This window comes from Capricornis sumatraensis, chromosome 9 (assembly GCF_032405125.1).
Source record: "Capricornis sumatraensis isolate serow.1 chromosome 9, serow.2, whole genome shotgun sequence".
In the NCBI taxonomy this organism is placed as follows: domain Eukaryota; kingdom Metazoa; phylum Chordata; class Mammalia; order Artiodactyla; family Bovidae; genus Capricornis; species Capricornis sumatraensis.
In genome coordinates this window covers 87,642,693-87,659,698 of record NC_091077.1, presented here as the reverse complement: position 1 = coordinate 87,659,698, position 17,006 = coordinate 87,642,693, and the positions used below count along the sequence as shown (strand labels likewise).

The 17,006-nt window shown below is 41.0% G+C and overlaps 1 protein-coding gene across 5 annotated transcripts in view; it reads left to right on the top strand.

Annotated features, from left to right (window-relative positions):
- Window positions 1-17,006, top strand: part of MEF2C (myocyte enhancer factor 2C) — a 103,695-nt gene that overhangs the window by 48,853 nt on the left and 37,836 nt on the right. For 2 of the 5 annotated variants that reach the window (XM_068980805.1, XM_068980803.1), the window contains exon 4: window positions 10,043-10,180. In XM_068980805.1, the coding sequence (XP_068836906.1) occupies window positions 10,043-10,180 (138 nt within the window). Of the gene's footprint in view, window positions 1-9,839; window positions 9,984-10,042; window positions 10,181-17,006 lie in introns of all 5 variants that reach the window. The other 3 variants (XM_068980804.1, XM_068980802.1, XM_068980801.1) reach the window with 2 other exon arrangements.

Here is a 17,006-nt window from a genome sequence, read left to right as displayed (position 1 = left end):
TTGAGTCAGTGATGCCATCCAAGCATCTCATCCTCTGTCGTCCCCTTCTCCTGCCCTCATTCTTTCCCAGCATCAAGTCTTTTCCAATGAGTGAGCTCTTCGCATCAGGTGGCCAAAGTATTGGAGCTTCAGCATCAGTCCTTCCAATGAATATTCAGGGTTGATTTCCTTTAGGATTGACCCGTCTGATCCCCTTGCTGCCCAAGGGACTAGAGGTACAGAGATGGGAATCTCTAAGTGCCCGGGAGATTTAGGAAGAAGCCTCACAGAGCATGGGATGCCTTAGGCAGTAGATGTCCTGAGATGACTGTGGTTTGTGTAGCAGAGGGGAGGAGTGAACAAGGCTATTCCAGACAAGAATGAATGATGCATATCGAAACAGTATTATTAAGAGGCCTACCCAGCTTGGGAAATGGTGAAAAGTTCCCCCTTGGCAAAACCCGGAGGGCTGGGGGAGAAGAGAGGAGATAGTGCTGGAGAGGCAGGCGGAGGGTTTGCAGTGAAAACTCGTAGGTCAGGCTGGTGGGAACTGCCATGGTGTATGAGAACAGGTAGACTTGCCTGGTAATAAGACCTTGCCAAAAGAAGGAAAAATGATTGACCAGAAAGTGGGTCAGGCAACAAACAGTCTCAGGGTGGCGGACCAAGTAGGAAAAAAAAAAAAAAAAACGATAGTTGAGTCAAGAGATGGTGGAATCTAGGGTGATTTCAGGGTCTCCAGCTTGAACGTGGAGAAGGCAATGGCACCCCACTGCAGTACTCTTGCCTGGAAAATTCCATGGACTGAGGAGCCTGGTAGGCTGTAGTCCACGGGGTCACTAAGAGTCGGACACGACTGAGCAACTTCCCTTTCACTTTTCACTTTCATGCATTGGAGAAGGAAATGGCAACCCACTCCAGTGTTCTTGCCTGGAGAATCCCAGGGATGGGGGACCCTGGTGGGCTTCCGTCTATGGGGTCGCACAGAGTTGGACACGACTGAAGCGACTTAGCAGCAGCAACAGCAGCTTGAACATTATAGGAGCTGCCATGGTTTATAAGAACAGGTAGACTTGCCTTGTAATCAGACCTTGCCAAAAGAAGGAAAAATGATTGACCAGAAAGTGGGTCAGGGAACAAACAGACTCAGGATAGGAGACCAAATAGAAAAAAACGATAGCTGAGGCAAGAGATGGTGGAATCTAGGGTGATCTGGGTCTCCAGCTTGAACAACTAAGTGTGGTGTTTGCTAGGAAAGGAAAGTTGGGAGGGGAATGGATGAAAGGAGATGTTGGAAGCAAAAATGTAAGTGGAAAAATACATGATGTAGCGGAGAGCATGGGAACTCTACAGAAATGAGGAAGTATGATGACTAAGTACAATCCTGAGCTGACTGATAAATAAGGCAGTGAAGACTACTCCCATTTCAAATGACTAATCACGCCTTGGCCCAACTTGAACAAAAAGGCATTTACTAGATAAGAGCCTACAGAGAAACAAAAATAATGATTTGACCTTACTGTCGTTACTCAAGATAATATATACATCTTCTTTTGTTAAAATAAGTCATTAATGGTTTATAAATGATGCTTCAACATGTTATTTTTAAAGAATCAATGCCCCCAGTATCTGCTTTTATGCCCCTGTAACCTATTTGCAAGTAAAATGCCATAGTCCAAAAGGTTAGTAGATGAGTCGCATTCATATTTCATACTTTCGAAAATCCTGCTTCCTGATCTTTGTGCCTGTGCTCCTCTCTGCTTTCTCAACCTTTGTTTAATTCATAATTCTGCCGTCTCTTTTCCTTCCTTATTTAAGAAATCTCTAGCATCCTCCATTTCTCAAACTCACCTACAGCTTGATCCTTTGTATTTCAGCTTTTTTATTTTATATTCCAGCCTTTATTTTCTAAACTTGCTTTATAAGAGATTATTAGGATTAACTGCACACTTCAGCATGCATTTTAGTCACTGTATATTAAAATGTTCCCAGTTTCATATTTCACTTCAGATCGCTCCTGGATTCAGATGTCAGGAGACATTTCTCCTCGTCTCCATCGTGTCCTAGGCCAGCCTCCTGACCCATGCCTAGCCAAGTTCCAAAGGAGGTGTGGTGGGAGAGACGTTCATTAGAAACTTGAAACCACTGATCAATCCTGAGGAAGCCTGAATCATTTGGCCCTAGAATCACCCTGATTTTCCATGAATCCTCCAGGCTAAGATTGGCCCAGAGTAAGACCGATGTCAAAGCCGGCGAGGACATGGAACAGCGTCCAGGAATGGGGAAGAGATGAACTTGGCCCAAGAATTTTGAAACATGCTCACTTCAGATTTATAGTATCTGACTCACATTCCCAGAAGTTCACTGTTCTTTAAGCTTTCTGCTTTTCCTTTTCTAACCTTATACATGCTGCCTAAAATACAACTCCCTTGTTTCTTCTCGTGCGCTGAATTCTGTGCCCCTTTTTCCCTCCTATTCATTTCATCACTGAGATTACATACTTATGGCTTTTTGCCCTTAAAGATTTCACAAATGCTTCGTTTTTCTGACGTTCCATATGTAGACCAATACACCACACTATAAGTGTTTAATGATATAAATCTCCTCGTGACTTATAACCAGTTTCATTCCTAGTACAAATTATGCCTGTACTGCCTTGCTTTCTAAGTTAAAAGCAGACCATTTCAGAAAATAGTCACTTCATAACAGTTACTTGGAAAGACTGAAATAATAACTGAGTTTTAACAGTGTGAAATAATAATATAAAATGTGAAGAAAGAAACTGCAGCTGCAAAAATCCTGCACTGAGCATGTGAACACTTTTTCCTGTTCTGTCCATCCATCTATCCAGTCTGTCAATGCTGCAAACATTTATTAAGCTTCTACACGGCAGACCTTGTGCTAAGTCTTAGTGTTACAAGATGACTAGTAAATGATCCCTGACCTCCAGGAGTTCACTCTTGGGAAGAAAAACATGTAAATAAAACATATAAACAGGTTGTCTTAGTCTTATATTCAGAAAAAGCATCCTTGCGTCCAGAGGACCATAGACAACACCTGACATGGTGGCACTTGGTAATATGTGTCAGGAGGTCCAGATCCCCCTGCCGTCTTTACCTTCAACCAGCACAGTAGCCTCTGTCCAGCCATGAAACCTCTGCACACATTAACACTGAAGTAGAAATATGTGTTCTGTTCATTCTGTGAGCATTTATTGAGCACCTCCAGTGTATCAGACTCTGTTCTATATTGCCGCTTCCAAAGTAAATAAAGAAAGGTGCTATAATGACCGAGAAATTTAGCAATAGAGACAAACACATAAATAATAACTTGTGATAAAAGCACATAGGAAAAAAATGTATACAATAAATGAGTGCATGAATTAGGGAGAAATTAATTCAGCCCCAGTGATCAGAGAAGTCTACAGAGAGGAAAAGATTGTGTCAGCTCTGCCTTGGAGGAGGACTGTCGGCATCCAGGAAGCAAATACTCCTTGGGGACATTCCAGTTGGTGAGCCCAGCTGAGCCAAGACAAGAAATGTGAAAGGCCAGTGTTTATACAGCATTATCCTCCCTTCTAGAAGGCATGAGAAAGGGCCAGGGAGCCCTCGGTCAGCATTAGAGTATTAGTACGAGGAACTATCACCCTCGAAATATTTATATGAAATCATTTGTGGCCCCGAGGAGAAGTGGGTGGATGTTTCTTTATGTTCTGTACATTAAAAATCTTCATATCTTCAATTTTTACTTCCACTATTTAAAGATGGAAAAGTATTCTGTGAAAAAAATTTCCAGTCCGATGTTAAGATTATCTTTTGAGGGAAGGAATAAAAGCAAAAACAATGAAATACCCTATCTCTCCCCAGCCTTTCCCCAGTAGGCGTTAATATCTGGTTAGAATCAGCATTAATAACCTAGAGAAATGCACTGTTATTAAGGTTTATATTTTTGATTTTTCATGAAAATTTTTACCACAAATGGATAATTCGGGGTAAAATTTAATTTTTTCCTACTCTATACTAGCTATGATTTGCTCGTCTAATTAAAGTCTACCTACCGATTGTACTGAATTCACAGTATTTTAATGTGCCTTTTCATTTCTATATTAAGAACAAAGAAGAACTATGGAACAAGGAGCGAGAGTAGAGACAATGCTTACAGTTTTGATTATTAAAACCTGTGAAGGAATTTCTTGGCACTTGATCTTCCCCCAGCCTAAGTGATTTGTGCTGCTGCTGCTAAGTCGCTTCAGTCGTGTCCGACTCTGTGCGACCCCATAGACGGCAGCCCACCAGGGTCCCCCGTCCCTGGGATTCTCCAGGCAAGAACACTGGAGTGGGTTGCCATTTCCTTTTCCAATACATGAAAGTGAAAAGCGAAAGTGAAGTCGCTCAGTCGTGTCCGACTCTTAGCTACCCCATGGACTGCAGCCTACCAGGCTCCTCCGTCCATGGGATTTTCCAGGCAAGAGTACTGCAGTGGGGTGCCATTGCCTTCTCCAAGTGATTTGTGCTAGAAATCACCAAAAAACAGAGTATTATACGTTGAGTCAGAGCTTTTTGGTTTGAATTTGTATTGCCTACTTCTCTTAAAAAAAAACAAGTGCACAAAACAGTATCTGGCATATGGAAGGTTCTCAGGAATTATTCATTGAATGTTTTTTAAATGACGTGAGTCACAGAGCACAGTCCTTAGGGCAGCATCCACTCCACGGATACTGAAGGGCCTGGAAGTAGCAGGGTCATAAGCATCAGCACCAGAGTGGAAGGGTTATTCGTGAACCGCACTCAGAAACTTCATTGGTGGGCAGTCTCCGTTTCAACGGCACCTCCTGTGCCTGTGTGGACTCACTGCTTTCTAAAGATTTTTCAGCTTGTGAAGAGCAGACACTTGTCTTCATAAAACTGTGACAGACAAGCACAAAAATGATTTACTATCAGAGAAACGGAAGCTATTTTTCCGAAGTTGATGTGTTTTCTTTTTCCTTGACTATTGTGTGAACAAGACATTCACTGAACTAATGGTAACCGTTCCTGCGTGTGTTCTTGACACATCAACCCTTTGAAGGGTAAAGTTAGCTGTGCAAGCAAGGATGATTCTTTGAATTTCAGCAACAATTAATAATTTGGGAGGTTTGGGGTTTTTAACAAGGAGATGTGAAATTTCTGTTCTGAAATGGGGAGGCACAGAAAAAGAAAGATGATGGAAATTCTTGAGGACTAAGACTGCAGACATGGAAAGAAATTGAATGATTGGAAGCTTTTAATCTGTGATGGTGGGTCTCTGACAGAAGCTGAATTTTACTTAAATAGCATCAACATAAAATATACTGTTTGCATATAATCAAAAAAAGGCCAATAGTTTAGTTATTTCTTTTCTACTAACAAGAAATAATTAAGAAAGGGGAGCCAGTTTTAACCACTGTATACAAAGGAATATTTCTAGTTGATAATATAATGCCTAAGATAAGACATGAGAGCTCCATGTGGCATTCTTTTTCATTTATATTCCTTTCAGTAATGACATAGAATCTGGTCCCTACATATCTTTCATTAGAATTGTTGAAGCACCTGTCAGCTATCCCCATCAGCTTTATGTATTTCAGGTTTTCCCAGCGAACAAATGTAAGAATGCAGGGTCCATATGTCCACCTATCTGGGAGGGGAGAGTCCACGTGGTTTTGCATTACCTGTCTGCACATTGTTTGGAGTGTATCACCTTCTGTCAATCTGATTACTTCTCTTAAGAAAAGGCTTTTCTCAGCTCACTGCATGACAGTCGCTGCCTGGTGAAAACATCCCAGAAGCCTGTGCAGTCACTTGATCTACCCCACAGTGTCACCCTCACATGGAAGGCTGACTCCAGATTTACAGAGTTCTCTGAGGGAAGTTTCTTCAGATGTGTAGCCAGAGATACTGGTGGTTTCAGTAGATATCTTGCCTTCTCTTGACATATGGAATAAATCTTTTCAAAACATAGCCAAGAGACACTAACAATATATACTAATACATACAGGACTTCTAGCCCCTGTGAAAGAATAATGATATAAGCGCCTGCCTTACCTGACCAGTTGGGTTTATAAAAGATCAGAGATGCTTTCAAAGGCCAGCAACAGAAATTTTGATCTTCCTAGAAAAAGACAATAAAGAATAATGCTTATTTATCCATTTAGTAATCCCTTTAGTTAATAGCAACTATTTATTACTATGATAATAACAGATTTGGCTGAATCTAATAGCAGTTCTTTTGTGATCATTAAGCAGCTGTCGATTTTTGATATAATAAGGATAAGACTATTCTTAAGGTTTCACATTCAAACTATGGTAAAGTTTGTGCCATTCCTTCCATTTTAAGAGCTTTATAATTCCACTGTAATCATTTGTTCTTGGCAGAAATGTGTTTTACAAGCTCTCAGCCGAGAATAATATTTTTGAACAATTTTTTCAACGTTCTGGTTATGTGGTTATGGGAATTTGGAACTCAATATTAATATGCTCTTGGGTTTTGTGTTTGTATATCTCAAAATGCACTTTTTTTAAATAACACAATTTAACTTGAAATAAGACTGTAAGTGCTTTTAAATGGTAGAGACAAACCTGAAAATGAATATATATTTGTATATGTATAACTAAATCACTTTACTGTACACCTGAAACTAACATACCATTACAAATAAAATATAAAATTTTTAAAATAAAAAGTAAATGGTAGAGATATTTTGTTACTTTAATAGTGGTGATATTCATTGTAGGACGAGATAGTCAGATACAAGAAACATTTACAGGGAGCAAAGGAGCCACTGTTTCTGTCTTACTTCCATCACTTCCATTTCCTATGTGACTTCATGCCACTTGTTTTTTTAATTCTTCAGGTATAAAGGAGCTATTGATCTAATTCATTTTTTAATCTATAAACTGAGAAGTGTTTTGTTGAACAACAAGCATTCCTACTTGGTCTAAAATTTAACATCTAAGAAGTATCAATATTTTAGCCATATTTTTATACTTTAATATTTCCCACAGCCTAATTTTTAAAAATTCTACCTAGTATTTTCAGTGTCCAGTCCACTGCTGTAGCTCTGTGTGAGTGGGAGAGATCTATTCCACATCTCTCACTTTACACTTCACAAGTGTGGGAAAGCCTCAGTGAGGCATGGTGGCCCCTTGGCGCCCTGGCAGGAGGCTTTGGGGGGTCGTCATGCCGGGCTCTGCTGGCCTGAGACCTGGCATCAGGTTTCCTTAAAATCTTCACGGAAGATTTGTGAGAGATAATGAGTTAATGTTTGTGGAGATCTTTCAATAAAGTGTAATTGATGTTTGAATTTTCATAAACCAAACAGAATATCTACCCCGGAAAGCTTTGTAAGAATATTTAGCACACATGTACGTGCCAGATGGATTGTAATGACAGTTGATAGGCCTCTCCTAACCCTTGCGTTCTGTTGTCAAAAATCTGCACATCAAAACAACTATAGTTTTCACAAGAAGATTTGTTGGGTAAAAGATTTGGGTGCACATGGAAAATTCTACCATCTAGATAAGACTACAGATTAATGTTATAAAAGATAAGACTTCAGGGGTTTATATAAGAATATTCCTAACATGCCTTAGAGATATATCAGTAGATAAATTTTTTAAAAATCAGATAATATGTTACTTGATCTTACATATTTTTTCTGCATAAGAGAATTTTTATGAAAAATCCATGGAGTATGATGCAAGACACTCAGAAATTATTCTTAAAAGCTCAAGGGCATGTAAAGATCAAAGTGGAACCACATCATAATACAAATAGTCATCACAGGGAAGAATGTTTTTGCAATTGAGATAATGCCAATGAAAGTTTAAAATATAGGAAGTTAAGTTAGCAAATGAGGTTATTATTCTAATATATTGTGACATCCTCAATGGTATTATTGTAGGAACCCTCTGGAAGTACTTATTCTGGGTAAAAAATGATAGCTGTAGATCCATGATAGGGGGACAGGTGGCCCCACCAATTATAAATTCCCCAAGATTGTAAATGTACATTTTATCATCGTGTGTCAAAATATTCATTTTAATATTCAAACATTTTACCACATAATAAGCTGTAACCATATGTTTATTTGTTATATTATATCACTGTAACATTAATAAATATTTACAGAGCCACAGTGTATCATAGATGTATTCAAAATGGTAGCTCTCAGTTTGATTTTAAGTGAATATCTTTAGTGCCTCAAACTAATTTTTAAAGCACTACATTTGTATTACACATCAATAAGAGCCAAGGAGTTTAAATTTTGAAGACTTACACCCCCTTTTTAACTCACGTTGTTTTATTTATTTTCCCCAATTGCATGAATTAAAAATGGAGTGTTATCTCAGTTTTGAATTCCTTAGCTTGATGTCACAGCTCTTGCTTTATTTGTATGTGAATTTGATCTTTAATAAAGATGAGCTCTGCTGAACTTTCCATGAATGAGAGGCACTTAGGTACACAGCTGTTCAGAAACGATTTGGTAGTACTGGAAAAATTCAGAAAAGTTGCTAATCTGTTATAGTGTACATGGCAAGCTGTGTGATTGATTAATCAGAAGTTTTATAATCTCTAAAAACGTAACTCTCTCTGTAAATTCGGATTGTGTCCAATTAAGTTGACAACCATCAATTTTTAAAAAAGAAAAGTGAAAACTCAGGACTCCTGCCTCATACTTTTCCTGTTATAGCGTTATATGAGTATTTATCCTTCTGTGACAGCTGAGACTAGAGCAGACGTACATTCAGGAGGTTGAAGACGAGGCACTGAGTTTTCACTTTCGTGTGTCAGGAGGCAGTCGCAGGGTGATCCTCCTGAGCTGCAGCAGGAGGAGCTTGTGCTAGTTTGGTAGTTCTTGGCTTGGTTGCCTCTCCGCAGTGTTCTTTGACTTTCTTACTTAGCTCATGATAATGAAACCCTAGGGCTTCCCTGGTGGCTCAGATGGTAAAAAATCTGCCTGCAATGCAGGAGACCTGAGTTTGATCCCTGGGTCAGGAAGATCCTCTGCCACCCACTCCAGTATTCTTGCCTGGAAAATCCCACGGAGAGTGAAGCCTGGCGGGCTACGGTCCACGGGGTCGCAAAGAGTGGGACACGACTGAGTAACTAACACACACTTCTTCCTTCCTAATGAAGCTCTCTGCTCAACTGTGTTGACTTTTCTTTCAGCCTCTGTTCAGGCAGACAACTTCTCAGTATTATCCATTTTTAGTACAAATTTTCACATACAGAACTCTAACCGGAATAAACGAAGGGATTCTCCTTTTGATCACAGTGTCTAAACATTCTTAATGGGTTCTTCGGGAGAATGTTAGCTGAATTCTCTTACTGCCTTTCGCTGTCAAGTGCATATCCAAAGGTGGGGTGCAGGACGCTTTTAGTGCCAATCATTATGTTCAGCTCCAACCGGGGATCTCTTTCCACCATTTCTGCTTTTGTCAAGATCACATTTTCAGAAATCATTGTGTAATGCCCTAACTTCTAATTTTTCTGTGGGAAAATAGTGTTGCAATTTGCCCCCTTGTATTCTTCTGTGATTGTCTCTCACTAGATATTGGAAGCACGTATGCATTCCAAATCATGGAACTTCGACCCTCATCCCATCTTTTGTTCGTTGAATTTGGTTTCAGAAGGAATATTTCCCTTTTACTTTTTTTTTCTTGAGTAGTAATGAGTGCACTGTTGAAATGACTCACTTTTCTCTCTACAGTTTCTTTACCCTCATGTAATATAGCCCATGTAATAACCTAAAATACTGGCAAGCTTGAACGTCTATGACACCCCTGAATGTCTTTTACAGCCTTTGTCTAGGTTTGAACTTTCCAAATTATGTATTTCAGACGTTGAGAAAGAAGGGCCTTAATGGCTGTGACAGCCCAGATCCTGATGCAGACGATTCAGTAGGTCACAGCCCTGAGTCTGAGGACAAGTACAGGAAAATTAACGAAGATATTGATCTAATGATCAGCAGGCAAAGATTGTGTGTAAGTACTCAAAACACCCTTCATTTTTTTTACTCTTGATATTTCTCTGAACCTGGCAGGCCTTGAACAAGAAAGAGAACAAAGGCTGTGAAAGCCCCGACCCCGACTCCTCTTATGCACTCACCCCACGCACTGAAGAAAAATACAAAAAAATTAATGAAGAATTTGATAATATGATCAAGAGCCATAAAATTCCTGTAAGTACCAAAGGTAGATGGCTGGTCTGCTGATAACTGCTGCAGTAACATCCCTTAACCCTTTCAGTGAGGGCTTTCTCTCAGCAACCCTGCAAAGGCAAACCCAGAAAATAGCCATCTCATTCCAAGGGCCGTTCACTTGGAAAGCAAACCCTTAGGGTTGCTGAAGTTATGTCATCGAAACGATGTGCCATTCAGAAGTTCATTTGGAGGTAGCAAGTTCACTGGAGGAAGAGAAAGATCTTCGTGACCCACCCAGAATTTACACAATCTCTTAAACACACAGTCCACACAAATCACCAGGCATTCGCGAATATGAGAGTCTCCTTCTGAACGAGGATTGACTATAAAATAGATATATTTTAACTGAGATCAGATACACGGGTGAGACGGCCATTCTCTCGTGTAAACTGCCGCTCATCAGCTCATCACCCAAGTAAAAGCTTGTTCCTGAGTGAAGCTTCCACCCTCTCCCTAAACATGAAACTCAGCAGCAGCACTGAAGGGTTAAAGCTAATGCTCGCTGCAGGGAAGCAGAGTGCATGACAGCCTAACGGTAAGATTTCAACATGTTTGTGTGCTGGGGTGATGTTACAGCTTTATCAGAATATTCGCTTTGCCTACATCAACATTTTCCATGCTTTAACATTTGGCTAAATTTTGTCTTAACCAAGTCAAAAAATTCCTAACAATCAATCATATGCCTTGCCAGATATTTAAGAGAAATAACTCTGCATGTATTATTTTGTTTGCCCACATATTATAGAGGGGGAAAGTACATACCTTTTATTCTGTCATCAATCACGTGATGTTCATTTTGTGACATAAAGTGTTACAACTTGAGGTTCACATACTTTCTGAATAATGAATGTTCGTGTCTGAACCTTCACTGTATACAGGCTTCTCAGTAGGTAGTTAATTCCTTTCTCAAAAAAGTACACTTTCTCTAAGTTAGGGAAATATCTGAAACCTGAGGATTGAGAGAGACTGTAGTGAAAACAGGCCTCAGCAATTACAAGTGCAGATATCTGAGGACAAAAGCTCCAGGCCAAACCCACAATGACACAAGATAAATGAATGCTTTACACATAGTAGGTGCATGATCAGACTGTGTTGGATTATACTGAACCCTTAAAACTTCTTTATAAAATGTATGCTTGTTAAACTTCATGTCCTCATAAAGAGATATCTGCTGCTTTTGTTAAATGAAATAATGTCCACAGGAAATCTTTTGTTGAATCAGAATTATTAATTCTCTCTATCATGAAGGAAAGCTAACTGCTGTAAACTCTTCAAGGTTTCATAAGACCGAGTACCACATACAGCATTTCCACAGTGGGTGCTTGGTCAAATGAAACGTTTCCTATCAGAGGCAGCAATGCATACTTGCTGCAGCCGGAATTCTTAAGTGAAATCTCCTAGGATTTTATTGCCCAGCAGAAGGAAAGAAGGAGCTCCTTTGGGCCAAGTTTTAGTTCCTATGGCCGGAGTTTCTCTCACTATATAATACCCTAGTTGAGAGCTGCTGGGTGCGTTTGTGAATGTTAAGATTTTAAGGTGAAGCACGTTAGGTGTCTCAGGAGGAATGCCCGGCACGGTGAGGAAAGGGGCATGTGTGTAGAACTGGCAGTCACTCTCCGTGTGTGTGTGGAGCTTTAACCCCCAGAGATCTGGGAGGATGCCCATGTTTGCACATTGGATCATTTCCCCTGTGCTCTAGGGGGAAAGAGGTGTAATGCATACCTGGGTTCCCTCACCATATTTCATCCTGTCGTGCAAAGAGTTCAAAATCAGGATACATGATTTCTTAAGAGGTGCAGTGGCGTGCGGCAGGGGATGGAAAACCACATTAGAGCTCACAGGCAGAGCTGTGAGAAGGAGCCATACAGCTCCAGGCTGTGCCTCCAAGGCCCCGCTTCTTTAGTAAGTGCTTCAGTCTCCACGATGAAAAGCCCAGTTTTCGCACATCGCGTTTAGTTGCTGGAAGTAAATTTTGTTGAAAGTTTCCACAGCTGCTAAAACATTTACAGCAGGGCAAGGACACTCTGCCCTTTGTATGGAGAGAGTGTCTCTGCCTCTCTAAAAACATTACAAGGGTGTTTTTCTATTCCAGAGACCCAGGTTGAAGAGTTTTCCCTTCTCAAATCGAGAATTTAATATCGCAGTCACCTGTTGGTACCATCTCATTTTTGCCCATATTCCTCAATGACATGAAATCATTCATGGCTGATTTGGAATCCTGTCGACCAGCATTTCCTCGTGTGGGGTTTGCCACGGTTCATGCTGGGCTTCACAGCGAGGAAAAAAAACAGCTCCATTTGAGGAACCAGGAATTAGGAAATGGGCTGAAGGGAGGAGAGGGCAAGTGCAAGACTGGTTGAGAGGGACCAGGAAGGGAGGAAGTGGAAATGGGAGAGTGTGGATGTGTTTTCTTCAAATAATGAACTGTGAAGAGTGAGAAAGAAGACTGTAACTAGGATCGAGGAGGGGGTAGAAAAAGTACTTGAGGTGATTTATATGCCGAGAAAAAACACTTAAAGAAGGAAAAGATTGGCCGTGTAGATAAAATGGGGATAAAATGGTGAAGCTTCTCAAGGAGGGGGGATGGGCTGGGAGCCAGAAGGATTCGCAGATGTAGTCAGAGTAGCAGCCGGGAGAGGGAAGTTGAGAGGTTGGCCACCTGATGACCTCTGTTTTTATACTGAATTCAGCTTCCGTAGCTTTGAGGTGGGGAAGCAGGTGCTTGAGAGAGGACCATGGGAACGCCCACGGGTGCAGACATTGTGAGGAGCTGCAGGCAGAGGGGGTGGCGAGCACTGGCCACAGTCGTGGGGCAGCCTGGAAGGGGTTTGGATACCAGCAAGCGAGGTCACTGGGCTTCCCTGGTGGTTCAGTGGGTAAAGAATCCGCCTTCAATGGAGGAGACTGGGGTTCGATCCCTGGGTCAGGAAGACCCCCTGGAGGAGGGCGTGGCAACCCACTCCAGTATTCTTACCTGGAGAATCCCATGGACAGAGGATCCTGGCAGTCCATGGGGTACAGTCCAGGGGTTCACCAAGAGTCAGACACGACTGAAGCGACAGCACACACACCCGCCAAGTGTAGTCACTAGTCATCAGCATTGTGTGATTCCTTTCTCTGCTAGTTCTCAGCAGGCTGGTCCTGGTTGTTCATAAGTGAGAGTGTCAGCTGTGGCCCCAAAAAAGAATTCTGTTCAGTCATTCCCATTAAATGAAAAAGGGCCTATTAACTAAAAATATTTTATTTAAAATATTTTATTGGACTTTTCCTTGCGGTAAGTTTGGGAAATCATGGGTTTTGGATAAGAGTTCAGATACCTTTCTGACCGCAGTGACTCACTTTAGTAACCATAATCCATTTGTTCAGGGATAGAAACTAAAAACGTTTTAGCTCTCATGCCTGTATCCCTAAAGCCAGGGCCCGTAGCGTGGGTGTGTGACCTGTACAGTTGCACAGGTCCCTGCTCCCCTGGTCCACGCCTGCTTAAGTGCTGTGCTGTCCCCATCTTGAAATTCTTAGCAATTTTTTAAAGGGCCCCACATTTTCATTTTGCCCAGAGCCCTGCAAATTATACAGCCAGTCCTACTTATATCATCTTATTTAATCACCCAGAATTCTCTCTTCTTTCCTTTCTTAGGGGATTCTAAAATTTGGAGCCTGCCCCTGAAATCTTTGCAAGTTTGGAGTCTTTAATGACTTCTTGGCTCTCATTGTTTGACAAAAATTTTTTAAATTTAGATGCTGTTTGTTTGTTTTGGCTGTGCCGGCTCATCCTAGCGGCACACAGGATATTTAGTTATGGCGGGTGGGCTCTGCTTCACTGATCAGGGATCAGACCTGGGCCCCCTGCACTGGGAGTGTGGAGTCCTAGCCACCAGACCCCCAGGGAAGTACCTAGGTGCTTTCAATTTTCTTAATTTTGAAAAGTTGAAAAGAAAAAGAAAAAATGCCAATTTCTTATAAACATGGGTACATTGTTATAACCATTTGCTAAAGCATCTAGAGTTGATGGGTCTCTTTTCTGGATGCAGCTGCTTCAGATCCCACATAGGGTCAAGGGAGATTAAATGACTTGTGTGCTTAAGTTGCAGTTTATTACACTACTTGGAACTAAGATTTCTGATATAAAGGCTGATGTTCTTTCTGGTTCTCTGAGACAGCTTCTCATGGTGTTCAAATTTAAGCTTATAATGTGATTTCAGAATTATTTAGCCAGTTCCTGATGCAGATAAGGAAACAAAGCAAAAGCTGAACTGCAATGGATGTTACCATGTTTTATGAATTGTGAATTTTTGAAGTATGCTTGACTTCCTGAAAGATGACACTAGTGATAAAGAACCCACCTGCCAATGCAGGAATCATAAGAGATGCGGGTTCGATCCCTAGGTTTGGAATGATGCCCTGGAGGAAGCCATGGCAATCCACTCCAGTATTCTTGCCTGGAGAATCCCATGGACAGAGGAGCTTGGCGGGCTACAGTCCATGGAGTCACAAAGAGTTGGACACAACTGAATCAACTTAGCATTCATGCATGCTAATATCAGAATTATATCTGACTTCTGTCTAGCCAGTCACAAGAGAGTTTTATAATAACTCTTATCAAATTGTTTATAGCCCAGAATCCTAGAAACTGAATGATTTGGGGATGATGGTCAGAGGTAGAAAGGAGTAGAGAGACTTTTACCAAATCGGTTAGGAGAGTGGTTCAGAATTCATTAATTGATTATTAACCATCCACTCTATTTTGGATATGCAAATAATCACGGGGTGGGGGAAGGTATTGGCTTTGTTCTCTACTGAGACACAGTCAATATTCTGCAGAATATTCAGGGGAGAAGTAGTCTTATAGTGGGGTCCATAGGTATCCAGTTAAACATTTATAAGTAGTAATAGTGAATACAGAGTAAAACATTTTTAAGCAAAAGAGAGCTTTAAAATATGAAATCTGAGTAAATTTGAACAAGAGGACTCTTTAAGGTGTATTTTTTGCCAAGCCCTCATCCCACCCTGGCATCAGTAGGCATAAGCACACACCCTAAGATGGTGTTCAGCCATGTCCCATAAGAACCCGTTTAGTCTGTTATGTTCCTGGTTCATAAATAATAAGCTTCTCACATGCAGCCCATACTCACTTCACAGTATGATTTCTGACCAAAATATTTTATTTCTATCCAAAAATGTATACTGTGTTGCACAGTCATTTAGTAGCAAAACCAACAGGCTCAGTCACTTGTTACATGACCTTGGATCACTTACTTAATCTCACCAATTTGAAAAAGAAGGTTTATATCTGTAGCGAAGGGATGTTGGAAGCTTCAATCATGTTGTGTATATAATTTATGGTATAGTGCCTGCTCAATAAATAATACACAGTAAGTTGTTGTAACCTTACTTTTACATTCATATAGCATCTTCCTAAAAATTCTTTGAATGAAAATATTCAATTAATGCAACAAAAAGTGGGTTAGGCTATGTATTACCTCGTAGCAAAAGAGCTTTAGCATCTGATGAAAGGGGACATTAAGTGGCCATTGTCTTAATTGATCTTATAAAAGAAGAGAAAGCATCAGGAGATGGGTGGGAACAGGAACAGGATTAAATAGGGTGGTCAGGGTGGGCTTCCTTGAGAAGACTAGCTTTTTTTAAATTTTATTTTATTCAAGGGTAGTTAATTTACAATGTTGTGCTAACTTCTGCTGCACAGGAGAGTGACTCAGTTATATATCTATTCTTTTTCATATTCTTTTCCATTATGGTTTATCACAGGATGTTGAATGTAGCTGCCCATGCTATAGAGTGAACCTTGTTTATCCATCATATATATGATTTTTTTGCATCAGCTAATCCCAGACTCCCAATTCTTCCCTCCCCTATCCTCTCTCCCCCTTGGCAACCACAAGTCTGTTCTTGATGGAAGAGACCAGATTTGAGCAGAAATTTGAAGAAAGTGATGGAGTTAACCAGAGAAATAAGACAAGAATGAGGGAGGTGAGAAGAGGATGGCAGGAAATCAGTAATGGAGCCGGGAGAAAACTGAAATTAGGACCCTGTGGAACATTGGGAGATGTTGGGCTTTGCTCCAACTAGGATGAGAGTTCACACAAGGTTTGGAATAGAGAAGGGCCATCACTTGATTTATGCTTCTAAAGGATCTGTCTGATTGCAGGGTTGAATATAAAAGGGAGGGCAAGGATAGAAGCAGGTAGCTATGAGCAGGTGACTGCAGTGATCAAGGCAAGAGATGGTGGTGCTAGAATCAGCCACTGGAAGGTGAGAGGTGGTTGGAGGTTATATGTGGAAGTTAAGCCAATAGTGTTTCCGGGTAGACTGAAAGTGGAGTATGGGAGAAAGAGAAGATTCAGGGGTGACTCCAGAACTTTATTCTGTGCAAAGGAAAGCATTGAGCTGCCATCAGCTGAAGATGGGGAGAGCTAGACTGGGGCTAGTTTTGAGATGCTTATCAGACACTTAAATAGAAATATTGAGAGTGTAGCTGAATATGCAAGTTTGGAATCAGGAGAGAAATCCAAGCTAGAACTAGAAAAAGGACCATGGTACTCTTTCATGCGAGTTTCCCAGGTGATGCTAGCAATAGGGTTCTATCCCTGGGTCAGAAAGACCCCCTGGAGGAGGGCATGGTAACCACTCCAGTATTCTTGCCTGGAAAATCGCATGGACAGAAGAGCCTGGGAGACTATGGTCCATCAGGTCACGGAGACTCATACATGACTGAGCACGCACTCTTACATTCGCAGAGCAGGGAGGAGAGGATGAACCAGAAACCAAAGCTGAGAAGAAGCAGCTA